General features: G+C 40.6%; 3 protein-coding genes across 9 annotated transcripts; 2 read left to right on the top strand and 1 right to left on the bottom strand.

The window, feature by feature from the left end:
• Positions 1–538: 538 nt before the first annotated feature.
• On the top strand, positions 539–10,033 carry LOC119122109 (WD repeat-containing protein 47-like). The gene is made up of 16 exons (XM_037250312.1): positions 539–700; positions 2,484–2,674; positions 2,747–2,830; positions 3,020–3,104; positions 3,261–3,569; positions 3,862–4,301; positions 4,408–4,501; positions 5,892–6,064; positions 6,524–6,751; positions 6,933–7,005; positions 7,077–7,234; positions 7,355–7,524; positions 7,620–7,790; positions 8,069–8,200; positions 8,540–8,758; positions 8,829–10,033. Exons 2-16 carry the CDS (start codon positions 2,517–2,519, stop codon positions 8,969–8,971), a joined length of 2,637 nt encoding a protein of 878 aa, XP_037106207.1. The 5' UTR covers positions 539–700; positions 2,484–2,516; the 3' UTR covers positions 8,972–10,033.
• Positions 10,034–11,409: 1,376 nt separating this feature from the next.
• Positions 11,410–13,422, top strand: lim2.2 (lens intrinsic membrane protein 2.2). 2 transcript variants are annotated; one of them, XM_037250409.1, is made up of 6 exons: positions 11,569–11,612; positions 11,683–11,715; positions 12,238–12,445; positions 12,686–12,826; positions 12,929–13,063; positions 13,307–13,422. In XM_037250409.1, the coding sequence occupies exons 3-6, from the start codon at positions 12,268–12,270 to the stop codon at positions 13,375–13,377; spliced, it is 525 nt and encodes a 174-aa protein (XP_037106304.1). In that variant the 5' UTR covers positions 11,569–11,612; positions 11,683–11,715; positions 12,238–12,267; the 3' UTR covers positions 13,378–13,422. The 2 variants fall into 2 exon arrangements, with proteins under 2 accessions (XP_037106303.1, XP_037106304.1); XM_037250408.1 differs by lacking the exon at positions 11,683–11,715 and having other exon boundaries at positions 11,410–11,612.
• A 1,227-nt stretch (positions 13,423–14,649) lies between these two features.
• Positions 14,650–25,342, bottom strand: si:zfos-943e10.1 (GRAM domain-containing protein 2B). Of its 6 annotated transcripts, none has more exons than XM_037249936.1 (14): positions 25,072–25,342; positions 22,490–22,686; positions 20,155–20,328; positions 19,771–19,834; positions 19,312–19,384; positions 19,136–19,239; positions 18,922–19,020; positions 18,761–18,832; positions 18,525–18,593; positions 18,259–18,352; positions 17,638–17,733; positions 17,328–17,433; positions 16,978–17,085; positions 14,650–16,397 (listed from the first exon to the last, which is right to left on the bottom strand). In XM_037249936.1, the coding sequence occupies exons 2-14, from the start codon at positions 22,594–22,596 to the stop codon at positions 16,379–16,381; spliced, it is 1,185 nt and encodes a 394-aa protein (XP_037105831.1). In that variant the 5' UTR covers positions 22,597–22,686; positions 25,072–25,342; the 3' UTR covers positions 14,650–16,378. The 6 variants fall into 6 exon arrangements, with proteins under 6 accessions (XP_037105831.1, XP_037105830.1, XP_037105833.1 ...); XM_037249935.1 differs by having other exon boundaries at positions 20,155–20,331; XM_037249938.1 differs by lacking the exon at positions 22,490–22,686.
• Between the last annotated feature and the right edge of the window lie 2,411 nt (positions 25,343–27,753).

The raw sequence follows: 27,753 nt of genomic DNA on the forward strand, positions 1-27,753 counted from the left end.
ACATCCCCTGATCTCAAACTCCCAGGAGGGCAAGGAAAAACTCAAAACTCCTACTAGGGGAAATGAGAAACCGTGAGCAGCAACAACAACTTTATTGTGACCACCCCACCCCATTGGGAAATGGGAAACTATATACAAAATATATTTCAAATAGTAAGACGTCACACTTAAGAACTGCAGGAGAGTACAGGTTGCCTGAATGATTTAATCTACACAGAGACACTGCAGTGATTTTTTAAAATCATGATTTTAAAAAAATCCCTTTAGTTCTCCCCGCACCCTCAACCAAATGCATCATTGTTTTTGCTGTTCCAGGAATTAACCTAATGAGAAAAGACATGCCTGCTGGAGTTAAGAAATGGCCAAATGTGAATAAATGCTTTTTTTTCTTTTTTTACAAATACCCTAATTAATTGAAACGAAAGCTCATTAGAGCAATCAATAGACAGACAGATGGACGGACAGACAAATGCTGTGTCTCATCCTGCCAAGAAGTTGTAGCTTTTACTTGTGCTTGCACAAAGAATATAGGTGTGACTATTCGACAATGGCGCTCCGGATTGGACGTTTTTGGCTGCGTGCGTCCGCATGGAAACGCGACCTGCGCTCCACAAATAAAACAAGACGAGAGCTTGGCTAGCAAACCGGGATTTATTGCAGACACCTTGCTTTACGCCGGTGGATTGGTGCACTCTGACAGGTCAGGACTCAGTAACAATTCGACAAGATATTAAGCGTGCAGCGTAGAAATGAACGGCATGAGTGTGTCCGCTGCGTATGTGTCTGTGGGGAGACTGCATGGGCGGTGCCTGCCCGTTACACACCATACAGTACAACTATCAACATATTGTGCACTATGCATGCAGGCTAAAGAAAGACCCTTGAGCGCCTTATAATCGCGTATAATGTCGGAATGAGTAACCGCTTGCATATCACCAAAGATGCTTATGATGAACTTGATGCAGCAGTGAATTGCAATTATTGCGTCTTAGATAATAACCATCCTAGTGTTGCAGCAAACGGAACTTGCTGTGGTCGCTCAAGTGAAAAAACGATGTTACCTGTGTTTGGGAGTTACCGGTAATTCAAAGGGTCATTAATTGTAAATAATGAAATAATGGATGGATGGATCGATTACTTATTGTCACAACTGTTGCTGCAAAACCGATTGCTTCTATGTAATGTATACATTAACTGATCACAGCATTAGGTGTAATCTTGTGATAGCTAAAAATATACATATATTTTAAAAACTAAATTTGCTGAATAAAGATAGTAATGGTCAGGGCAGGGTTCGGCAAGCCAAAATGTTCAAAGAGCCACATTGGCCCAAAAAAATAAAAAATAAACATACCTGTCTGGAGCCGCAAAAATCTAAAAGCCTTTTATAATGCAACATAGACTGTCAATACATAGGTTGTATGCCTACTATTAAAATAATAATAAAAATAATAATGGTATCAATTTGATCATTTCTTCTTTCGGCCCATTAGAGTTCACGTACCTGCATAGCAGAGCTGTCTGTTCGATATCGGTCGCGTCACACGACTCATCCATCACAGGCAATTGAGAAAAAGCTGGAGCTGAATTGATGTCCTTGATTTGCTGATCGGTGATATTGTTTGTGCGGAGAGGCATGTCTTTAATTTTCTGAATGATCTCTGTTTTGTTTTTTAAGTCCTAAAATACGCACCTTATTATCTCCCGGGCTGCAACAAAACTTGCATCAGTAGAAGAGTTTGAAACGGGTTTTTCGGTCCTCAAATTTCTCCACCAGCACTGCAATTGCACGTTTCCTCTCAGTTGCAACTGGGTGATCGGCAGCAAATTTAGCATGCTTTAGCTGAAAATGTCGCTCCAAATTCCTCTTCTTGTTATTTGACAACTTCTCATTGCAAATCAAACATGCAGGCAATGCTTCAGCATTGGCAATGAAAGCAAATAATTGAGTCCATTCTTTCTTAAAGCCTCTGTTCTCATCAGCAATCTTTTTCTTTTTGCCTTTTGAATCCATGGCCCATCACTCACACACCTTTGTTTTCAACACACCTGTGCTGTGTCGCAGGCTATGACGCAATTTTGCTATTTGGCGTCATTCTTAAATTCGGTATTTTTAATATATTTACAACTTCGTACATTTTTACAGCATAAGAACGGTTGTGTCATGATTACCATTTAAAAACCATTAAAAAAAATAATAATAATTTTTTCATTTTCACGCATTTTTGCAAAAATACCAGGGAGCCGCTAGGGGCGTGCTAAAGAGCCGCATGCGGCTCTGGAGCCGCGGGTTGCCGACCCCTGGGTCAGGGTAATGTTCCTTAACATTGGGTACATTTAACACATTTGTATTTTTGTTTTGAAGACAACCACTGATATCATGTAGTGCATTTTTACATTTTCTTCACAAGAAATCAATCACAACCTTGACTTTTTGACACTCACCTCTAAATCCACTATCTCCAAATGCATCTGGATTGAAGTGGCCTATAAGCTGCCACCTGAAGTGGGTCACCATGACAGCGGAGGAGAAAATCAACATCAAGGAAGCAGAAGTGGTGAAGCTCGTCCTCGACTTCCTCAGCTCCAGGAAGCTTCACATCAGCATGTTGGCGTTGGAGAAGGAGAGCAGCGTCATCAACGGTCTCTACTCCGATGATATGCTCTTCCTCAGGTAGGCTATGACAGCATCACAGACCACATTATAACTTTCAAGAAAAATAATACATTTGCTCCTCATTGACAGGCAACTCATTCTGGATGGTCAATGGGAGGAGGTGATGCAGTTTATTCAGCCTTTAGAAGGGTTGGACAAATTTGACAAGAAAAGGTGAAATAAATTCTCTAATTAATTAAAATTAATAATATAAAATGTTTTTGTCACAAGATAATATGAAGGCAAACAATATACTCTATGTTCAAAGCAAAAGAAAATATGTGGTTCTATACAAACAGAAATAAAATTATAACCACCTTTCCATGATTTACTTCAGTGTTGAAATGTGTATTTATTTTTCAGGTTCCGCTATATCATTCTGAAGCAGAAGTTTCTTGAGGCTTTGTGTGTGAATAATGCCATGTCTGCCATTGAAGATCCTCAAAATGTACGTAGTATTTCACATAACAAACATTCTCACCATTGCTAAGAAAAAAAAAAATTTGTCTAACTCAACAGCATTGTGCTCCACTAGTTCAAATGTGTTCAAATTATTATGTTGATAGTCAGATGTCCAATGTTATGAATCTTCTGTCACATGCAGCTGGAGCTTACCATGCAGGATGCTGTCAGGTGCCTGCACAACCTCGAGGAGTTCTGCCCATCGAAGGACGACTACGGCAAACTCTGCCTCCTCCTCACGCTGCCTCGACTCACCCACCATGCTGAGTTCAGGGACTGGAACCCGAGTACAGCACGCGTCCACTGCTTCGAGGAAGCCTGCGTGATGGTCGCTGAGTTTATTCCAGCTGACAGGAAGTTGAGCGAGGCGGGCTTCCGAGCTAGTGGGAACCGTCTTTTCCATCTGCTCATCAAAGGAATCCTTTATGAGTGCTGCGTTGAATTCTGCCAGGTGAGGCGACGCTTTTGCAGCTGTAACATCTTTTAGTGGCCGAGTGTCTGTTGCTTATTTTTTTTTCAATATTGTCTTGAAACCATGACTTATTCTGTTGTATGAATAGCAATAGCTTTTTCAGTCGAATGGAAGAGCAGTTAATTTTTCTGCATTGATAGATGAAGTAAAATGTACTACATTGTTTGTTATGAATAAATTAACTCAAATGTCTCAACGCTTATCGCGCACCTTAATAATTTTCTCTCATTTGTATGAGCTAATCCATCTTAACGACACTTTTAACTTGCAGAGCAAAGCCACTGGAGAGGCAATAACTGAGGGCGAGGTGTTACTCGGTGTAGACTTGCTGTGCGGAAATGGTTGTGACGAAGTGGATCTATCGCTGCTGTCCTGGCTTCAGAACATTTCTCCTGGAGCGTTTTCATGCGCCTTCCAACAGAAGACACTCAGCATCCATGTCGACCGCCTGGTCAAGCCCAGCAAGGCCGGTCATGCCGACCTCCTCACCCCTCTGATCAACCGCCTGTCCCCCTGCCCGGCCTCACCTTTCCGCCAAAGGCCGCACTCAGCCGACACGTACATGTCCAGGTCCCTGAACCCGGCTCTGGACGGACTGTCCCACGGCTTGGCTGCCCAGGACAAGAGAGGCATGGAGCGTAACATGAAATCAGCTCTCAGTCGAAGCCTGGTGGAGAGTAATGTTCATCAACTGGATGATTCCCCTGAGAAGTAAAAATCTGCTTCTCGACTTGAAATACAAAAAACACATCAATATTGAACCTAAACTGACATTAACTGGTCCGTGGCTTTTTTGTTTTTTGTTTCTTGACTGTAGAACGTATCCACAAGGTTTGGAAGGTCCGAAGACAACTCGCACTCCTCTGACTCCTGGTAGAGATGGTGGAACAGCATGCACAGAAACAGTTGAGGTAACAACAAGAGCAAATGATAACAAGCAATGTGCTCTAGAACGATGCAACATTCTGGACAATGAATTTGAATCTCTATATAATCTCGTCCCTTGACAATATAAAGCTGGTCAAGTACTAGTGAACAAAGAGTCAGAAAGGTTGCAGCAATGGTGTCACAAAGGCTATGTTGTGGCCTAGTAATGGAAAAATGAAGCTTCAAAATTGCTTCATGAACCAGTTGTTGTATTTTATGACTCCTGGATGACACTGTTGGTTTAATTAAAGGGGTTTAAAAACTGGCAAGTCAGTGAACTCTCAGGCCATTAGTGAACTGAGAGTGTCATCTAGGGGAGTCCAAAAATGGAACAAATGGTTCATGAAGCTTCATTTTCCAATCACTACCGTGACAACAATTGTGGCAGTGCAACTTGTGGCTACTTCACTATAACAACATGTCATGGATATTTTTTGCCTTGTTAATACTCACAAAACTTGCAGATCAGATCAAGGAATACCACAAAAAAATGGGGTAAATTTTGGCATTTATATTAATTATTTTAGGAAGGATTTAGCAAATCTTGTTGGTGATAACTCTACACAATTGCCTTCTAGTTTGGTGGTGTGTATGTGTTATAAAGGAAGTATCGCAGGTATAGTAAATAGTTTAAGCGCTCACCTTTTGGTTGCTCAGGCTGGATTGCTTCAATGAATCAAGACTGAAAAAGCAAATAAAGGTTGTCTGAGGCAATGTCTTGTCATGGGAATTATTGCAAAGAGTAACAAGCGAAAAAGAGATTTAGAATAGATTCCCCCTGAACCCGTGAACCACCTCATCTCCATAATGCCGCTGCTCATAAATCCCTCCTAACTGCCCTGCCTCAACTGTCCAGAGACACTTGTGACCCGGTGCCACTGCCGCATGAAAGTGGTGGAGGTCATGGGAAAAGGAGGCAGATAATCTGGTTTGATTTGCTGTCGTACCCGAGATGGCCCAGTGACTCCATCATCACTCATCTTTATGCATCCTAGGTTTCAGCTAATAGAGTAACGTGTTCATATTGGATGTGGTGCGTGTGTGTGCGTGAAAAGTTGTTGAAGGGACAATAGTGTAGACTCAATATGATGAGGGCCCTGAAAACTTTTTTTATGGAATGGATGATGTGGTAGAAAGCCTTGAGAGGAAGACTTGGCAGTAGAGCTCTTAGGAGAGTTTGTCTATTACAAAGTAAATTGATGATCTTTCATATGTGTTTGTGTCTAATATAAATTGGCACATTTGCATCCATCCAAAGTTATCCAGAAAAACCAAGCGAGCAGAAATTTCAAAATGGCAATCAAACAGCAACACCGCTTTAAAAGGTCATTTACAGACAAATTAGTTCTCACCATGCCTTGGTTTGTTTGTCAGCAACCTGACTCCACAGAGCACATGCAGGAGTACTACAGGCAGCGTCTGCGTGTGCAGCAACATCTGGAACAGAAGCAACAGCAAAGACAGCTTTACCAGCAGATGCTGCTTGAGGGGGGTGTAAAACCACTCGACGGAGCCCAAAACAACCTCACTGAGACCTTCCTCACGCGGTAAGAGATAATGTATTTTTGCAAAGTGCAATCATGAATAGAAAGCAGAAAATAAAAAAAAATACTCAATAATAAACAACCAGTGAGCGTTGCCAAAAATGTGTTTATGCTGCCCTCTAGTGGCAATACTTTTCTGCTTGGAATGGTATTCATTTAGCACTACACAAATTTTATGAACTATTTTGAGCAATTATAGTCACCATTACTTGTAAAATATAATAACTTTTCATTATTATTTCATTTATTATTATTATTTGTCAACCATACAAGTGAATTAATTGATTATATTCAACGTGATGCTGTTGATCATAAGAATGACTCACAAACGCTATGCAAGCAACATTTTGGTGTATATTGTTAACTAATTTTTGAGACAACTGTTTCTTTCTATCAATAATGTTGGATTATTTTGAAGCATGTGTTACATGGTTGGAAGGTCTTACAGTGTTTTCTGTCCAGATCAATTCAGAAACTGGAGGAGATGAATGTTGGCATTGACCACCATGGAGCTGAGGCGACCCCTCTTGGCCAGCAGTGTAATGGCGTGGTACATGAGGGCAGCACATCCAAAATCCAAGACCCGGGGGTGGTACAAAAGGCAAAGCCTGGTAGTGTATGCAACACCCCCTCACAAGGGCCTTTGAGCCAATGGCTGCAACACGTCAGTGAGCCCCCACTTCCTGCAAGGTAATAAATGGTGGTTTTGTTCCAGGATAAATTCATGTGATTTTAGTTCTAATATGGGGCCATGTGTGTGTAGGACTGTATTCATTATTCATTCATTCCTTCTGAGCACTAAGTGAAAATTAGTCTGCAAATTTAATAACAGCCATTTTTGTGTAATTGTATTTGTGCATTGTGACTGCAGTGCAGCTGAAAGCATTAGAGCCCCAGGGCAAGATGATTCCAGCAGCCATGTGACACGTTGCACAACCCAGCAGGTACCACCACCACCAACAATTAAAAATTGTTCCAGAAAAATAAAAGATTTTTTTCTGGACTCTCTTTATAGCCAGGAAAGGCCGAAACCCAATTTTTCAAAGTGAGCCAGCTTGAAGACACGCAGGCGGTACGATCTGTGGCCTTCCATCCTTCTGGATTGTTTTATGCTGTTGGTTCCAACTCGAAAACTCTCCGAGTTTGCGCCTACCCTGAAACCCTAACAACCAGGTCTGGATTGTAATAAAGCAGCATATATTGTTATACTTGTTGTTATTACTGAAAGAATGGGTACATACGTATATCAATTAATAACTTCTTCCGATGCTGTTTTCTTCTCGGCATGTTCAGCACTCCGGATGTCATCGAGCAGCCGGTGGTGCGCTTCAGAAGGAATAAACACCACAAAGGTTCCATCTACTGTGTCGCATGGAGCTGCTGTGGACAGCTGTTGGCCACCGGCTCCAATGACAAATATGTCAAAGTTCTGCCTTTCAATGCTGACAGCTGCAATGCGACAGGTCCATAAATATGAGTTTACAGTAACCATAAACTAGTGGATAAACATTAAAGCAGGAGGAAGACTTTACTGAGGTGGTTTTATGACAACATTCAGGTCCTGATCTGGAATTCAGCATGCATGACGGAACCATCAGGGACTTGGCCTTCATGGAGGGTCCTGAGAGTGGAGGGTCCATCTTGATTAGCGCTGGAGCCGGAGACTGCAACATCTACACCACTGACTGCCAGAGAGGACAAGGCCTTCACGCTTTGAGTGGACACACTGGTATCTGACCTTGAAACATTTTGCTCTGGCTTTTAGTTAAGTACATTTCAATAAGCAACATTTTCACCAGTACTTACCGTATTGGCCCGAATATAAGACGAGGTTTTTTTCATTGAAATAAAACTTAAAAAGGGGGGTCGTCTTACATTCGGGGTCTAGACAAAGGCTTTTTTCAAACTTGAGTCTTGAAAAAGAGGGGGTCGTCTTATAATCGGGTTCGTCTTATATTCGGGCCAATACGGTAATATATTTATGGTGTCACCTGTGCTTTTGAACAGGCCACATTTTGACTCTATTCACATGGGGAGGATGGATGATCACTTCTGGATCCCAGGACAAGACAGTCCGGTTCTGGGACCTGCGGGTTCCAAGTTGTGTGCGTGTTGTGGGTACCACCCTGCATGGCTCAGGTAAGTCGACTGCATTCATTCAAGGAAATATGAAACTATGGCCACCGTGCATCTGACTGTGTGGTGTACATTCGATTATTTTCTGATGGCTTTATTACATGGGTGTCAAATTGAAGGCCCGGGGGCCAGATATGACCCGCCACATATTATGTGGCCCGTCAAGACAAATTATGCATCGAGTCCGTGTGTCAATACTAAAATTGCAAATTGTCTTAACTTTAAAAAAAAAAAGATATTTAAAAAAAAAAATAGAGATATTGCTAGCAATTATTATTACCATTCATCTTTTTAAAAATATTTGAAGTTTTTACTCATCTCTGATTTTCAAATTTCGCATAGGGAGTGCGGTAGTTTCGGTGGCAGTGGATCCGAGCGGCCGCCTGCTCGCCACTGGCCAGGAGGACAGCACCTGCATGCTCTATGACATCAGAGGAGGCCGCATAGTCCAGACCTACCGGCCCCACAGCAGTGATATTCGTTCAGTACGCTTCTCACCCGGAGCCCATCATCTTCTCACTGGTTCCTATGACAACAAAATCATCATCAGTGACCTGCAAGGTAGCAGCAAACGATTATGATGCTGCATTGGCATTGTTATGCTAACTTCAATCTTTTTCTTTGACCGTAGGTGACCTAACTAAAGCACTCCCTCAGACACTGGCAGGAGAACACTGGGACAAGGTGATCCAGTGTCGATGGCATCCCAAAGACCGAACCTTCCTCTCTTCCTCTGCTGATCGGACCGTTGTACTCTGGGCTCCCAATCCCTGAGAAAGTCGGTATATCCTCAGCAAAATCAGCGAGCACGCAGTCGGACATTAACCAGTGTGGGATCTCAAACAATTTTTGTGTCAATGCACTAAAATGTCAGTGCAGGCAATGGCCATATGAAGATGTAGAAAGCCTAACTCATATTTATTTTATGCTTGTCACATCACGCTGTCGTCAAACTTAGTTTTTTGGTGCAGAAGAGAGGAGACGGCAGCAAATGGAGTTGTATATTATGTTGGTGAGTACGGTGACTAGTTTAGTCATGCGCTGTGCTTGTACACACAGAACTAATCAGGCGTTTGGATTTTAACTCGTGCTTTAAATCTGGAGATTGTATTTGAATTGAGTATTGCTAGAAGACCTGCAATAGAAAACCTATAAGAAAAAAAAGAGAAACAATTAGTGCAAAATATTTTATTTTCCCTGTTGGCTTACTAAACTTTAATAATGAAATACAATGGATTGCTACTAATGCACTTAAAAGCTATAGTGAGGAATTTATTACATAGTGTGCCATTTTAAACACTTATAAGAGATTTTGGGTTGGTGTAGTAAGTGAATGATATATTTATTTATTTTTACCATGTGCTGTATGCACCTTGACACGTATATTTTTGTAGTATTGCTTACTGTGCACATTTTACGTCTGTCTTAGTGTTGGAAGTATGAACTGACTGAATAGTAGGTAACACAATGATCACATTGCACAACATGAATAGAAGCTAGCAATTGACTTGCTGAACACATTAATTTGTCGATGTGTCACATGCATTTGGTTGCATGCAAATCAAATTCATGAATTGCACCATTAAGACTGTTGACGGACGTGTACAGGTGTGTTTGACAATGACCTGAAGAATAGCACAATTCATCTTTCTCGTAAGATGAGGTGATGTTGAATTAAGAACTATTTGGATGAGTTTAATCACTCATCAGAAGCTGTGTTCTTTTGAAGCAAGGATGTTTACACTTTAGTGTGATGCTGAATAATAGTGATGGATGAAAATGAAAAATGAAGCTTCAAATTTGCTTTGGGAACCAGCTGTATTTCTTTTCACTCCTCTAGATCACCGGTGTCAAACTCAAGGCCCGGGGGCCAGATACGGCCCGCCACATCATTTTATGTGGCCCGCGAAGACAAATTGTGCATCAAATTCGTGTGTCATTACTAGAATTGCAAATTGTCTTCACTTTTAATAATATCTGTTTTTTTAAATATTTGACCAGTTTTTACTCATCTGATTTGAAAACGAGTTATTTGTCAGTTTGTTTTGTAGCTTTTACTGTATATAATATGAGGTGCTCATACATTTATTTGGGTTGACAGTCATAATGGCCCTCCGAAAGAAGCTATGACTACAATGCGGCCCGCGAAAAAAATGAGTTTGACACCCCTGCTCTAGATGGTCAACAACTGGTTTATGAAGCAAATTCTTCTTCAAATATTTTTTTAAAAGAATGGTAGCCACATATTCTGTGACAACTCAGTTAATCAATTTATCACCACTTATCCCTTTTTATGTTCTTACTGGGGCCTGTTCCTAGTAATGTCTGACATTTATTTATGTTTGTATGTATGTATGTATGTATGTGTGTATTTATGTGTGTATCAATGTGTGTATGTATGTGTGTATGAATGTATGTATGTACGTATGTATGTATTTACTTATTTATTTACTTAATTATTTACTTATTTATTTACTTATTTACTTATTTATTTACTTATTTAGTTACTATTTATTTGTTTGTTTATTCATTCATTTAGTATTTTGCATTCATGCACTTTAAATGAAAAGGTAGTGCACACGAAAATATGACAAAACGTACTCAACTTTGACACTATGCAGAAAGCTGTTGGTTTGACTTACAGATGTGTCAAAAGGATTGTCAGCTGTTGCTTGGCTTGCACACTGTCTCAGTTGAACCATTCCAACTTCAGCTTACCTTACCTTACACTATAAATCTTTTGTGTTTGTATGTTAAAATATGTTCAATCACCTTGCGCTTTTGTACACAGTGTATGTTCCACATATCTCGACATTGTGATGTTGCCTCTGTGGCTCACAGTGGGACCTTTTATTGTTCTCTCACCAGCCACAGGGCCATTAGAGTTCAAAAGATTGAAATAAAACAATTTCACTGGTGATAATTAATTGGGTGTTAGATCAACATTTCTCCAAGTCTCCACTTTGTATTGATAATATTGCATGCAAGGACTACATAGTCCTGAATAATACAAAAGTATAATTTTATCAATGAAATCACCTACATTTCAACGTTTATTTGAAAGTCTTCATTGAACCGTTTAGACCACAACTAAGCCTCAATTACCCGTGAATGTACAATTGAAATTATTAATAATGACAACAGTCAACATTTGGTACCAATAAGAGGCTATGAATGTACTGCCCAAAGGTCAGGTTCAAATGTTCAATGATGTTAGTTAGTGATGAGCCCCCATGTTAATATATTGGGTTTTCCTGTGGGGGGAGCTTGGCTCAGTTGGCTCACATGCCTCGCTCGATCATTCGCTCCTTTGTGATGGGGGACAATGCAAGGCAACATTTGGGGGTTTAAAAAGCATACGCACTCTGTCAACCCAACCAGCCTAGAGGGACCGGACCGCTCAACCAAGCTAGAGGTATCAGAAAATCCTAGACTTTTATTAGCTTATCTTTACTGATTGGATGATATTATCTTTAAAATTCCAGAAGTCAACAATTTGAAGATCCTCAAATATCAAGGTGTGAGTGACTTGAGTGACTGAGCTTCTCTGCTTCACCGTGTAGTTTATTTTTTAAGGTTTCATCTATGCTTAAGATACGCACTTCATTTTTAACGTAGTAGACTGGTGTGTGTTTAGCATAGTTTAAGGAATATGCAGTTTTTTAGATTTTGCATGGAGAAGTTCTGAAAGTGTCATCAGCTTGTGTTTGCTTGGACCCATACAGTGACTGCTGACACCTCACTTGTTCATTATTGTCAGATTAGTGTGATTTGCACAAAGGGGAATGGGTGAACAATGGCTCAGCGCTGCCTATCGTGCACTCTCATTGTCAGTCGGCTGCTACAGGTCAAGTGTTATGCTAGCCTCAACCCATTTCACGAACCGTGGAAAACATTTTAGTTTGGAAAAGCATTTGCTTTTGTTTTCTAGACAATTCCTTTCTAGTGGTGGTTGCAGCAAATTCCCTGTGGTTCTTTGCTTGCACAAATTGTCATCCATCTTATTTGTGCTTCCCTTTCATCCTCTATTGTGAGTTCAGGAGGAGAGAAGCTCTGCAGACTTCTCCAAAATGTTGTACACTCTGGCCGGAGGAGGCACACTTTGCGGCGTGGCTGCGCTTGTGCTCCTGATCGTATCCACAGCGACCGATTTCTGGATGCAGTATCGTTACTCGGGTAGCTCAGCCAACCAGGGCCTCTGGAGGTTTTGCATCAATCATAAATGTCATGCTCACACCATCACCGTAGGTAAGTTTGTAATTTGGGAGACGACGAGGCAAGCATCGCAATGTGATGATCTTGACTGACATTTTCAGATCATTGTCAGTCATTGTATAATTCTTTCTGTCATTCAATATCGTTTGACATCATTCCGTAGCATTCCCCATGTTTTTATCCAGCTTCTTAACCTTCACACTCTCACTCATTCTCTAGTTAGTGTTTTTTTTGGGGGGGGAAACACTAACTAACTAAACATGTGACCCTCAGCCTTCTGGGATGCGACACGGGCCTTCATGTTGCTGGCTGTCCTCAGCTGTTTCGCTGGCGTGGTGCTCGGCCTGAGTGCTTTCACTAATGGTACCAAGAACAAGAGGGTTCGCATGGGGGGCATTGCCCTGGTCTTCTCAGGTGACACACAAAAAAATCCTTTAAATCAACATTTACATTCCACAAAATGCAGCCGTCTCAATGCAATATGATGCACATGAGACTAATTGGTGCCCCTCTCAGGTTTTCTTGCTCTCTTGGCTCTCTCTATCTACACGGGAGTGACAGTCACTTTCTTTGGGAAACGCTTTTTGGACTGGCGATTTTCATGGTCCTACATCATCGGCTGGGTGGCCATCATCTTGGCTTTTGCAGCAGGTATTTCTGATGGTTCTTATTACTTAGTGTGCGTGGTGATGGAATTCAGACATCACTGTCGATTCTCAAAAGCTTTTTTAAACAATTTTATATGTACTTTTTAAATAAATGTCATTCTGCTCTTATATTTATGATTTATTCAACATTGAAATGTTATGAAAACTGATTATTGACCATCATCACAACTTCTAATCCTAATGATGTAGTTGTCATAAAACGTTCACTCCATCTCATCCACTACAGGTGTATTTCAACTCTGTGCTTACCAGCGAACAACTGCAGAACCTTCACCATCAAATGTTCCTGACAGTTGAACCACAGCACCTTGTCTGTAGTTAGAATAAATATCATTCCCATCCCTTGTGTGTCTTCTCTGACCTATAAAAATAAAGTTTTGCAGGCCTCACACGGTAAGGCAATTGTAAAGAATAAAGACAAAAAATCCCAACTTTCCCTTTACACTAATATCAAAGGACCTAAACCTGTCACGGATCGGAATGGAGCAGGGCGACCAAATACAGCTTGGACCAGGGTTTATTGGGGGAAAAGGTAGTTGGAAGGGAGGATGAGGGGACAAACCAACAGAACCGGCAAACTAACATAACTTCCGAACAAAACCAACAACAGGACTGACCGACAGACTGGATAACAGAAACGGAACTGACCGACAAAGACGTGAGACAAAAAGACATCAACCATCCGGCAGGACTTAAATACGAGACAGGTAACGAGAGGCGGGTGACTGATTAGTACATTGATTGTGAGTTGACACAGGAAGGGAGGGGTGAGTACACAGACAGACAGAAACCATGACAACCTACATATAATAAAACAACCGGGGACGAGTCGTGACAAAACTATAGTAAGATTTTATAAGTTTTGACTATTTTGTAGCTTGTGGCGCATTTTCAGGAAATATACAATTGCTCATCGAAATGATTAACACGTATTAGAGGCGGTATCTTCACGTAATTACTCATTTTTTTCACGGGCCGCAATGTAGTCATAGCTTCTTTCGGAGGGCCATTATGACCCAAATAATTGTATGAGCACCTCATATTATATACAGTAAAAGCTACAAAAACAGACAAATAACTCATTTTCAAATCAGATGAGTAAAAACTGGTCAAATATTTTGAAAAAAGATATTAAAAGTGAAGACAATTTGCAATTCTAGTAATGACACGAATTTGATGCACAATTTGTCTTCGCGGGCCACATAAAATGATGTGGTGGGCCATATCTGGCCCCCGGGCCTTGAGTTTGACACCTGTGTCGTAAAACAAGGAGCCTTGGAAAAGCAGTAGCAGTGAATAAGTTTCTCCACGAGATGCCAAGCTTATGCCTTGCAATTGTACCACAGTACAGTACATAATAATCATGTGCAATACATACCTTTTTTCCGCTCACTGGAAAAACTTTCTAACGTGGCTTACGTTATTAATTGAAATATTGTTTATGAATTGTAAAACCTGCATCTTTTCTGACATCTGTGAAAAGGTGGGGCTCTCTTACATTGTTGGTTTCTTGCGAAAGGGGGAAAAAAAGAAAACAAGTCTTGAGGGGGAAACAAAATTACACAACAGTTCTTCGCAACATTTGATTTATTTTCAACAATAGCAAAGTCATCTCACAGAGACTACTTTGAATTACACAGAATGCAAATAAATATATATATATATAGAGAGAGCCATAGTATAATTAAGGATTTTAACAATTGTTACAAAATGTACACTTTGAATAGTGCAAAACCACACAAACTCTGCCCTCATCAGGATTTTTGCTTGAGGACCGTGGATGTGTGCGTGTGCTACCCCCTGGTGGGAAACTGACAGTACTGCGTGTGTCTAATGCAGCAAACGTAACTCGTGATGCAGTGTATCTGCTCCTTGCTGTGGAAAGGAGCACCTCCACAACAAAGTGTGAGCTGTAGCGTGGATATGTGCATCATCACGCAGGTGGGAGAGGCTCTTACATAGAAATAATCAAGTCAAGCAATAAAGTCAAATTACTAAAGTGGCGAGCTCTCTCTCAAAGGGTCTGTGGAGAAGCACCCAAGTCAAGACGTAGAGCCCAGTGACAAGCACTAGGCTTTGAAATGACAAAGGAATATCTACCTGGTGGGTCATGCCCACCAGCCCTGAGTGAATACACTTTGAAACAAACAAAAGAACTTAGCACCGCCGGACAAACACCTGAAAAGACAACTTTTCGCCATTTCTACTCAATCCAGTGTCTTGGATTGTGACAGGCACAACGCATTTGGTAAAGTGCACTCGCTCCTTTCAACTTACATATTTTCTTTCTTTCGAACACATTTTCTTTGATTTTAAAAACAGCACATCGGAATAAAAGACATTTTTGCCATGCATAATACTCATTTGTTATGGTTTGAAATTTTGTGGCGCTATTCTTTGTTACCATTGAAATTTGGACCTTATCAACAATTGCGGTTTTGAGTTGTCCTGCACTTAGGGAAGGGACAACTTGTAGTCAGTCAGTTCCCCTACATGTAGACCCCCAATAACCATTAGCAATACATGATTGGTGTATCTAAAAAAAAAAAAAACGAAATTTAACTCAAAATGTTGAAATGCTACTCTGTCCAAAAACTTCTGCTGACAACACATTCAAACATGTTGTCCAACTTTGCTGACAACCTGATCCGAGCATTGATCAATAAACTTGTTAAATCACGTCAAAGAAGAGGAAGACACAGAGAAACAGAAGAAACACGAGAGGAGACCACTGTGGGCTGATCATCATCATCTCAGCACGCAGCAGGTTAGGAGGAGAAGACATTAAAAAGAGAGGTACCCACATTTACAATAAGACAGACACGTTCCTCCAAAGACAGGAGGAAAGGCGAACGCCATGGGGAAAGACGTGCACATCTTTGGCTAGCGGCAGCGCGACGTCTGCGGTGCGCACAACAGCTGGCTAATGCTGACGGGTATAGATAGCCCTGTCTAGTCTGAAGGAGTGAAAGAAGAGGTGGAACAGTCGCTCGCATGTCCTCCAAGCTTTGGTCCACACAGCAAGACACGCTGCAACCAGGCAGGATGTACATGCGTTTTGGCTCGGCTCTGTGTGACTTAAGTGGTGGCATCTTTTTTTGTTTTTGTTTTAAACTACTGCAAGCTTAGCCCTTAAAGTTAAAAAGTTGTCTCAGAAATTGCACAGTTTGGCCAACTTTCTCTTGACGTGTCGTGTCGTGTCTTGGGTGCACGTTCCGAGCACGTGAAGAGTCTTCAGCAGGAAGCGATCCTCCAAGTCACAAGTCAGTCATTCTCCCTCTCCTTATGTCGCTGAGTGTTATGTGTCTTGGCGGTACCTAAAGAAGAGAAAAATAGAATGAAGCACACCAAGATGTAAGCGAACAAGCATGTGTAGGGCAGAAGAATTTTTAGAATTCCCCTTTACTTTATGTTATTGTGAACTTGCAGGTAGGAAACCACCCACTCATTTCCTCATAAGTCTCACTTGTCATAACAAGACTCCTAATAACTTTTTTTCTCCCCCATTGAGGAGCAATTTTGGTAATGAGGAGAAACTTTCTAATTTTGAGGAGCATTTCTTTGCTGATTATTATCAGTGACCTGAAGCAATAAAACTATGACAAGATAACATGAGAATTGAACACAAGGCTGAAGCTAACAAATATTTTACTGGTTGACTTTCCTACTTAAAATGCTCACACGAGATAAACTTGCCACAGAAACATCTCTTAGCCGTAATGTATTTATCCGAGATGCAATGTGAATTTTGACTTGCAAAATGCAATTGGAATCTGCTCATTATGCCGAGCCCAGCATCAAATTTACATTTCGAGAGCATTTTATATTTGAATGTGATTGTATTGTTAACCATTGCTCAATTCATTTCATTCGTGCTTGGCATGGACAACAACTTACCCGCTCTGTAGGGTGAACTCTGGCAATGCACCAAGTGACGTCAGCTGTTCCTCAAGGGCCACAATACGCAAGCCAATGTAGCCCGAAGACAGCAACAGCACCACCACCCTGAGGAGCGGAGACAAGTTGAAACAAACACTCACACCCATCTATGTGGGCATAATAATAACTTGAAATGTTGTGAGGAAAACAACGTTTGATCAACCGTTTGCAGTGACATAAGACGATACAAACATAAGAGCTTCAACGAATAGTTACTAAGACGAAAACCTTTTGCAGGAGTGTGAAGCAGATTTAGTTTATCGCAAGAAGACAGCATTGACGCAAGGAGTGAAGACAAAGAGACTTACAGTATCAAGTAGATAAAGAGCAGCGTGTTGAGGGTGCTGGCCTCTCTCTGAACCAGCAGAGACTTGGCCTTCTCCGGCACATTCCAAACCCACCAGCCACCTGCAGCTGCGGGGGGAAGCAGACATGCAAGGACGACATTAATGTCAATGTCACGTTGGCAAGCAGCATCTAAATTTGGCTTTCCGGTATCATTTATTTAAGAGCGTTCAAAAGCAGGACGCATAAAGCGGTGCACTCAAAAACACTGCGTTTTAACATTCTAACAGTTAACCATGAATATTGTGGGAATTATTATTTTTTTTTTGATACCTGAAACAGGCAGATTGTCCTCTGAAGATGAGCTGTTACTCTGTGGCTCACGCAGGCTCTTGAAAGAAGATTCTTTTTCATTGGGTAGTGCAGACTCTGCAGACAAAGAGAACGAGACATCAATGACTTGGTTCACACTACCTGCCCAAATTGATCAGGTTACGGATTGCTTGTTCTCCTACTTTTTCACGCTTCTTTGTCAAGTCTAGTAATTTGATTTGAGGCTAAACTATGGTTGCCTCAGCTATGTCCCTTTCACTTGTCAAGTCTAGTAATTTCATTTGAGGCGAAACTATGGTTGCCTCAGCTATGTCCCTTTCACTTAGTCCAACAAGGAAGAGTAGTTTGTTGCTACTTGCTAAATGCTTACAAGCCAAGTGCCAAAATTGACAAATTTAATATATTTGCTTATTTTACTAGAAACATTTTCACAGACTTAATCTGCACTAATCAAAAGTCAACAATTGTGTGATAAGTGTGGATTGAATAAATCTTAAAGAATAACTAAGCGTTATTTTTAATTGTCATGGTGAACTAACAAATTATAGATGTGTGTTTTTGCCAAAGTATTTTTATTCAATGTGAATAGAAAAAATATTATCCAAAGTGTTAACCTCTCACCTTTGTTTGTGCTGTCCAGAGGTTGGTCCTGTAACGACTGCGACTCGGACCCGTTGAGGTCAAAGCTGCCATCCAGACTGGACTGGCTGGAGTTCTGTCATGATTGGACACAGAGACAATAATGAGTTTATCCAGCAGCACACAGCTGCTGACATGGCGTTTTTGTGCATGACGGAGAAGACATGACTGAATTAAAATCATCTCCAGTGGTTTCAATACACACCCAGCAGCAGCAGAAAGCAAAAACAACGGTACGACTTGCTTACCACCAGTTTGTTCTTGTCATAGCTGTGCTCTGTAGAAGAGATGACTGGACTACTGTTGGCACTGCGGTCCTGTAAACGGAACACACACTTATGATGACGGTACTGCACAAACTTGCTAGTCTGTAACACTGCCCTTTTTCTTTTCTTTCTAAATTGTCTTGTATCTTGCATCACACTGCGTTATTTATCTACAGTTGGATTAACTTGCAAGCATACTGCCGTCCTTGACCACTCACCTCAACTTGAGGACAGACAGAGCGCAGCAGCTGATAACAAGCTTCTCGGTTCCGTAACGACACAAACAGGAACTGAAAGATATCAGGGAACAGGACAGACAGAACATGAGCTACTGGCAGACGTGATTACAAGCTCCGTTGGTCTGAAGAGGAGAACTCACCTTTTCTCCATCTGTGGTGCGGACTGACAAGGCATTTGGTACAAGCAAAGCAGTGTTCTGCTTTTTGACAATATGAATGCAGGAGACGGGGATCACTACCTGGAATGGTGTCAACGGGAAAGTCAGATTAAAGAACAAGAAAAATACAAAATCGGTCCCGAAAGGTTTAGGTAGGCCATTGTAATTTTGATTTTGCAACCGGCTGCCTGCTTACCTTGGTGTCCTTGAGCAGAACGGAGGAATGGAAACAGGCATGGCTGTTAGTAATGTACAGTCGACCATGGTAGGGCACTTCTTTTTGCAGGGCACAGATGTATGCTGGGGGGAAAAAAAGTGGTACATTTCAGCATTCTAATACAGAGTCAAGTCTCTTGATTCACGTTTACCTACCATGTATTAAGTCTTCATTTTCTGGAATGTCTAGAAACAACTTGTGGAATGTTGCATTGTGCTTTATGAAACTCTATAAGATAGAAGAAAAAATGATCAGTCATTTTGTAAAGAAAAGGGCGACCATATATTCTTCGACCCATCTTTTTCTCATATAACATTTAAACATCAGCCCAAGCTATAAGCTCAATTATCTATTGCCATCTCTAAAATTACAGAGAGACCAGTGTTTATAATTACACACTACAAGCTTAATGAGTTCCACAGACTGCAGTAAATGAATTCTGCAAGAAATGTTTTGCAGTTTATTTAAGGCGATCACAGAGTGAATTGTAGGTCTCAGCTTGTGCGGCATTCCAAGTGTGACTGTTGTGTTTGTACATGCCTCCCAACAACAGAGAGGCACAGCTCCTCCTAATATTACAACAGCACACTTCAAAAAAGGCGAGGTGGACTTACGCTTTGTGTGCCGCTGGCCTTAGTCCTTTCGAACCCTCTGCATTCAACGTCCAAAGGTTGCGACCTAAAAATACAGTATAGTTGTTTATAAACCAGAAATGTACTCAGTTAGCCGCGACACTATTTGACATTTTTGAATGATGTTCTCGTGATTATGTAGACAACCTCATTATGTATGATATCATGAGGGCAACCCATACACACATTTAAATCATGTGAGCCTGAACAGCGCAATTATGTGTGTCACAACCTGACCCAGCTTCAAGTCTTGTGATACATGTTCAAGTTATTGTGACGCCATACACGTCACATTCTGCATGTGATTTAAGGCATTCTACTTTCTCAAAAATTTTTATTGGATGTAGCTCTGACTGAAATTCTTACCTGATGGATAACTGTCTGCTGAGGGTTTTGTGTTGCTCCTTGAGCTCCAGCTGAGCGGTCTCCAGACTCAACGCCTTCTTGGCCTCGACTTTTTTGATGCCGTCTTTGCTTAAAGTGCTCCTGCTCTTCTTAACTTTGGCTGGCACTCCGCCACCACCGCTCTCTACAGGGTAGCTGCTGGATATAGAAAAAGACAAATTTGATATAGGAGAATCCATTTGATATGCATGTACGAGATGGAGCCAACACATTTTTCATGATCTTATTTGTACAGTAAATAAATCACCCATTAACAGAATCTACAATCTCTTGTGGTCTCAACCATTATTTCACAACCGATGTTGTTGTTACTTTCCTCTTGTGAGACGTCATTCTATTGCATCAAGTTAATGCGGTGTTTATGGTGAAAGGTGAAGTGTAAAATCTTTGCAAAATTTCACCTACGGAAATAGGCTGCGCAAATGGTGATTATGACGGCACAGTTGTTTTTGGGAAAGTACAGGTGAGAACTGAGCTTGAGCTCAGGAGATCACAAAGGCTCTCCAAAAACTACAAGTGTAATTCTGTATTCTATCCTTAAAGCGGGAATGCAGAAAACCAACACCTGTGTTTAAAATTAAATTTCACACATGTCCTTTTTTGGGCTAGCCTCAGGGAACAAAACAACAACTGACTGACATGTACAAGTCTTTGCAATGCTAAAATAGAGTCCGAATTGAAATCAACAAATGGTGCACAATTATTAGGTGAGAAGGGGGAAAAAAAAAAAAAAAAAGACATCCACCTTACCTGGAAAACTTAATCCTTTTTGATGAACGAAAACTCATATACCTGCTGACAGTTGGCATTTCCCTTACTTGCGGGGGGGGAAAAAAAGGCTCAAATCTACCCTAAAATATATCTGGCTTAAAAGAAAAGCTAGATTTTCACTCAATTTAATTGTAATCCTTACGGCTAGGAAGAAACAGTCTTCATTGTGCTATGTTTTGTATGAGTGCCCTGAAAGAAGAAGCCACTACCGTATGTGCTTGTGGTGGTGTGACACTCCGTAAGAGTGACGTCAAATCTAACCACTCCCCCCCGGAAGCCAAACAAGCTTGAAATAAAGCAGCAGAGCACACATAACAGAGCACAAAGTGCACGTATACAAATGGACACACAAACTACTTTTGAACTTTTCACTTACAAATGTCAATATGTTGTTCTTTTGAAAAAGCAAATGTAAAGTGGATGCAAAAAAAAATAAACTGCTCAAACTGGCCAGTCAAGTTATAATTAACTAGGAGTGGTGCCACGGGATTATATTACATTTGAAGACTAGCATTCGGACAATCCTACAAAAGGAGCCAGCATGCGAATTATAATACAATTAAAATGAATAATTGTCCACCACTTGGTGTTTTGCAGGTGAGAATGTGCGCTGCCAAGCATCACATTCCGCATCTGGAGCAAAGTTCAGGCGGTAAAGGGAAGATGCGCAATGGAGCCTTAGTGGGAGGCAGACCATGTCATTATGCATTAACCATTCGAGTAAAAGCTGGGAGTGGTGAGCTAATTCTAGTTCTATCTTGAAGGCATGTCTATGACACATGTTTCAGCAGCTGACAGAACCTCTCAATGTTGTGATGAGCCGAAAAAAAATAAGGTGGATGCCCCGCCCCCTACCACCAGGTCCGCAGACAAACATACAGACATTATTTTTCTGTCAGTCTGTCTGCTCCATTTCCTCTTGACATGCGGTTGAACTAAAATGGCCAATAGAGACGGTATTCAAAGAGCATCATCACAGGTTTGGAAAGGGGAGGATGTTAACCGGATCCACAAAAAAAGGGAGTTTTTGCATCGCACTCTCTGCCACCTCCTGACTTCACTATATTGAATTAGCAAAGAGCATTTGGTTTGCAAATATGCAAATCACATACAGAGGAACAATTTACATGACAAGAAACTAAGAAAAGTGAGAGTGTCATTTTCCTTATCTATTTACCCTCGATAAGGAAAAATAAACATTCAGTTTCCACAAGACTACAAAAATGGTACAACTAAACTCATGTGAGTTTAGTTTGTCAGACTACAGACCACAAAAAATGTATTTGCACGTGTGCGGAAGTTTTACTTGAGGAGAACCACATTCTACACTTTACAATTGATCCGTTGAGCTCACTGAAATACTGCTAAACATCAAATGGAAATCTTTTTTGAAGCTTTAACAACTGCAACCCAACAGTAGTCTAACGAAATAAAACACGTCCCCAGGCATGCTTTTAAAAACATTAACCACCCACCACGTCAAGATTCACATAGAGATAGGGACTTGGTGATTTTCCAGTCTTACCTTTCTAAAACCTCTGCACCACCATTACGAGCAACACGTCTCCGTATCGTCGCTTCGCTTCTATCCATGTCTGCAACACTAGGGAGACCTTTTGCACTTAGACACATCGACTGATTAATGTAATGGGAGTAAAGGTCTTTTCCTTTTTTTTTTCTTCCTTCTGAAGCAACACCCAAGAACTAACACAAGCAAAGAGGCTGAAATGCAAAGTAGAGAGAGACAAACCGAAAAAACAAGAGGTGGTTGGGGTCCAGGCCGAAAAACACAATGAGCTTCGTCTTTTCCAGAGACTGTGTTGTTAAGGAAATGGTTATAGCAGTAGGTGGTAAATGATGGGAAAGGGGGGTGTTAACAAACCTTTTGGTGGGTTATGTACTTTTAAGTTTGTCCTCAAATGACCCAATTAAATAAGAATTTGATTTAATAAATTTAGTACAATAGAAATGCCAATTAGGGAAGCTTGGAAAATCTAGTAAATTTAAAAAAAAAAATTAAAAGAAAAAATAAATAAAGTGCGAGATTACCATTTTCTGGAGAAAAAGGTTTTGTCTTGCTTAAAACTCGTCGTTACAGCTCGATTCCTAGAATAATGTTTCATGCCAATTAAATTCAAGCTAAATGTTATTGCATATACGGTAGGTTTTAAGGCCAACATTTAAGATGCGGGTATTTTTGACTGCAATGTATTTTGTGATGTGAACCAGAACTTTGGTGCAGTATATTTAAATGACATTTAAGGTGTATACACTTTGATGAAAAATTACAGTAGAGGTTCCCAAAAACACCCAAATAAAATTGCATAAGAGAAAAGTAGAGCAAAACCATAAAGTACCCACTTTTGGTTTGAACTCTGTGATTACGCCACTTCCACATATAACGGGCGGCTATGACAAACTATGAAAATTAAAGGCAACTAAAATATTATTCTGGGTTACAGCGACCAGGATCAATGTTGAATTTACAGACTTCCAGTGTTGATACACAATTTGGGCTTTCTGAACATGCACATTGGTTCAACGTAAATATAAAATACATTTAGCATTAGATCAGAAATGGGCACTTGGACATGCCAGCCAGCCTAAGTGTTTGAGCTTTAACAGAGCAGACAGGAAGGGCAGGGAAGTCGGCTACTTGCTAAGGCCAAAAAAAAAAAGAAAATGCAGTTAGTGGCAGCCTGCCAGCCTCTAAAGGCTGTGTGTGTTGGTGTGCAGGTTTGCGTCCGTGTGCATGTATTACCGGCAGTCAATGTGTGTTTCTGAGAAAGTCATGCGGCCCGGTGCACGCAGTGCCTCACATCATTGCCTGTATGTGGACTGGCAATGCAGACAGAGGCGATCATTCTTCAAATCTTCCCAGTGAGCGCACACACGAGCAAAAAGGTACGCCAGGGCTATTCAATTATGAATTCAAATCAAGAAATGTAGACACACGGTGTCAAACACATGATGATGGTGTTCTCTGTGTATTGTTTTTTTAATGCTGAAACTCAGCCAACCACTTTTTCAAGAACAAAGGAGTGGTCATTAGCCCTGCCTTGACAGAGGCAACACATGACTTCAGCTATGACCAGCTGATTTGTGGGAAACTCAAACAATCCTGCTAACTTGATCCAACCTTCTTCACAAGCCTGGAGCACATCCCTCGATTGAAGTTCGGCACTGACCGCAGGAATCAAGCATGCCGTTTTTTCATCCTCTTTTGTTCCATTTAGAAGCTACCATGAGATCTGAATGGCAATATTATTATTACAAGAGAATCAAACTCTTTCACTCTGCCTGCATAACACCACGTAGCACCTGTGACACGACTCATGAGATCTAGACCAATTTCTTAGAAAACAAGCCCACTGATACGTAACTCCCCCCCATGAAGTTTCTGGAGAAGATCACTGTGCATATGCACTTATCAACGTGACATGTGACTGCAAGACTTAACCAGGTGATTTACAAATGTTTCAGTCTTTTTGGTCTGCCAAGAATATAGAGGAAGAAATAGTGACGCCAATCTGACCCAGATATAGTGAGATGGATGAAGTCATGATTGCTCAGCATGAGGGACAGCAGATCAGACCCATTTGGTCAGTATGGTCGTCACTTACTGAAACAGTCACTGACGTAGTTCCTTTATGGTCACACAGCGATACATTTCATTTAAACATGACAAAACGATCATTTGACTACTTGCACGTATTTTACCATCGTCACTTTCTACGTTTACAAAAACAGACGTGGGGTCAAGGCTAATGAATTAAAGACTGTGTGCACACACACTTTGCAGAAATAATCCAGTTTAGCATCGTGTAGATAAAAAAAAATCGATCGCTTTAGCATCCGAAATGACCCATCATTTAAAGGTCTTAGCATCTTCAGACCACAGGTTGGCTAACTGGCTAGCATAGCAGCAGTATTTGTATTTACGACTCTTCCACGTTGCAAATTTATGGCAATTCAAAATATCGATCCCCATTCTATCAGACTCCTTCTTTGAAAGAGTGAGATTTGCAGGCATCAATGAAATGACAATGGTTGCATCTGTTCTATGGGTGATGCTCACTGGCTGTAGATAGCATTCGTTCCGCTTACCTCTCTTTCATGTAGTGCTTGATTCTGACAATGGCCTTCTCGTCGATCTTCCGAATGAAGGTTTTCAAGCGTTCTCTCTTGTTTTCGAGCATTCTTCACCCGCTGCCAGTGGTGGTCAGTTCGTGAGGAAACGGAGTGCCACGCCAAGGCTCACAGCTCTTGTTTAGGATTCTGCCTTGACCCCCCCCCTTGACTCATCCACTGCTGCTGATTAGGATAATGCCCTTAAATCGGACCAAGTCCACGAACCAATGAGCATCGAGAGAGGCTGCTTAAAAACGGTCATGTCAGACCAACCATCCAATCAGATTGGGCTAGTGGGTTTGGCCAGACCGCCCATCACCTTATACGGAGAATGGGCGTCCTCATTTATTAACATCTGGAACGCGCTGTATTATTATGGAAAGTCAAGGACCCGTGTAATCAATAATTTACTCAAGGCGTTAGCTTTTCACGTGTATACACCAGCACGCGAATAGGGAACTTTTGATGGAACCTGCAATAAACTGTTAATATTTTTTTGTCTGTTTTCTGGCACTCGATCGTTTTCAGACCCCACCACGTAAAAAAAAAATATTCTGATCATCAGTATTGGACTAAAGTATTTCTAAAATTTACTTTTTCAAATGTAGCTAAATAGAGTAGATCAAATATTAAGACACTAGTCGGTTTGACATTGAATATCTAAACAGCACAAAAAGTAAGGAAATGTGTTTGTGGTTGATTATTTCTTTGTTGTCACAATATCTTTATTGAAATTAAGCATATGCCATTGGAAAGCTTTTTTATGAAATCATCACCCAATTTAGTTAGATGTGGGATGACAAATTTGCCAAATGTTCTCTGCTAATGTAAACAGCTTACTTTGCTGTTGTCCTTTACTCTTCTACTGGATGAAGATTCAATGAAACAAGACATTTTGGCAGTTTAAATTTAACAATTTATCTATTTACTGTAACAAGCTACTGAGGTTATTGCGCAGTAGCATGTGGAAGAACCATAGCCACAACAGCTCGTCTGCACCTTATCCTCAAATTGGTCGCTTGGCTGGATTTATGTTGAATTAATAGCCAATCACGAGACGTCAACAATTTGTGGACTAACACTTGGTTCAAAACTTGGCAAATGTGCCGTTTGCAGTGGCAACTGGTAGTTTTTATTTACTGGTGCGTCAACAAAATATTTCATGCTAACTTTAGGGTATTGTAAATAGTTGGAAATTCTTTCTATAATTTTATTACATTACCTTGACAATAAATAATGCATTGACAGATAACATGTATAAGCTCTCTAAAGCCCAAACTTTGCAATTAAAGAAACAACAAATCATCAGCACCATTGAATGCATTCATAACTTTTTAATACTTTTTTTGCCTGGCTTCGAGCTTTATGGAGACTCATTTATTTGTTCTTGCACAGATGCACTCACTTTTAAATCAAAACCAATTTCCCTACTCCCTACTTTGTTACAATCATAATGTATTGTGTTGCAAAATGATGATAATAATCGGTATACTCCAGAAGCTGATATGTTGTTTTATTGCTTATCTAACCTTTTCGGGATTGAACTTTAGCAAACAATTGGCTTCGTTTACTGATACAATAAATACTTGAGCAAGATTTTATATTTGTAGCTGACCTTAACACTAGAACACCTTAGATACCTTTCACACCAAAATTACCAAGGACATTGCTTTGGTAGTACATTAGTGTTCTATTGACACAGAAACTAAACATTTATGTAAGCCACACTGATGACAAGGTCGAAGTAACTGCATTCCATCTACACTGTTGGTGGCACAGGTAAAAGATGTGAGCCGTCGAAAGCCAATAATGTTACTTGGAGGAAACAATGTTAAGTAAAAACAAAATGTATCACCAGGCATGAATAAAGTAATTAAATAAGACATATATTCTAAAATGAACACTGTTAGAAATGATTCAATCCATAATGCATGTTTTTTTTTGTTATTTGCAGTAAATATAATAAAATGCTGAAGTATAATGCAAGATTGGACAACAGACACACATTTTAGGATTTGGGGTTATTTGTTAGGTTTACAAAATAAGAATCTGAAATCAGTGGCCAGGACATACCAAAGCTATCAAAAAAATAATGATCTGATTGACGATACCAGTCTGCAAATCAAGTAAAGCACATATCTAAAACATCTTGTCAGTTCACTGAGCTGAGGGACCACTACAGTGTACATCAGAATCTCTCAGTGTATCAATATGTAACATTTTGACAAAAATAAAAACCTGCTTCATTTTTCATACAACGCAACTTTCGTTAGGATGTTTTACTTCACTGCAGACCTTGGTAATGTAGTCTATCTTGAAGTAGTTTACTTAGGGTGGAGCACACGCAGTAGGGCAGCTATGCAGGTCAGGAACAGAAGAGATAGTGTCGCATAAAAGTAAATTAATTGTTGTTTGTGACGCAAGGTTTTGCACTGTATAGTTTTTCAGCTACATGTAGTTAATGCAGGCATGATCATGCAAATATCACAATACGTTCGACAAGAACGTTATACGTCAAAGTAGACATCAAATAAAATACTAATACCCTGCAAATACCAAAGAAAGTTTCCAAACAACACTGTGAGGAAGGATTCCGTGCAGCATATTGTTTATGCTAAAGAAAAATGTTCAGGGAAAATGACCATGCAAATATCGGGA

The sequence above is a fragment of the Syngnathus acus genome, chromosome 4 (assembly GCF_901709675.1).
Source record: "Syngnathus acus chromosome 4, fSynAcu1.2, whole genome shotgun sequence".
Classification (NCBI taxonomy): domain Eukaryota; kingdom Metazoa; phylum Chordata; class Actinopteri; order Syngnathiformes; family Syngnathidae; genus Syngnathus; species Syngnathus acus.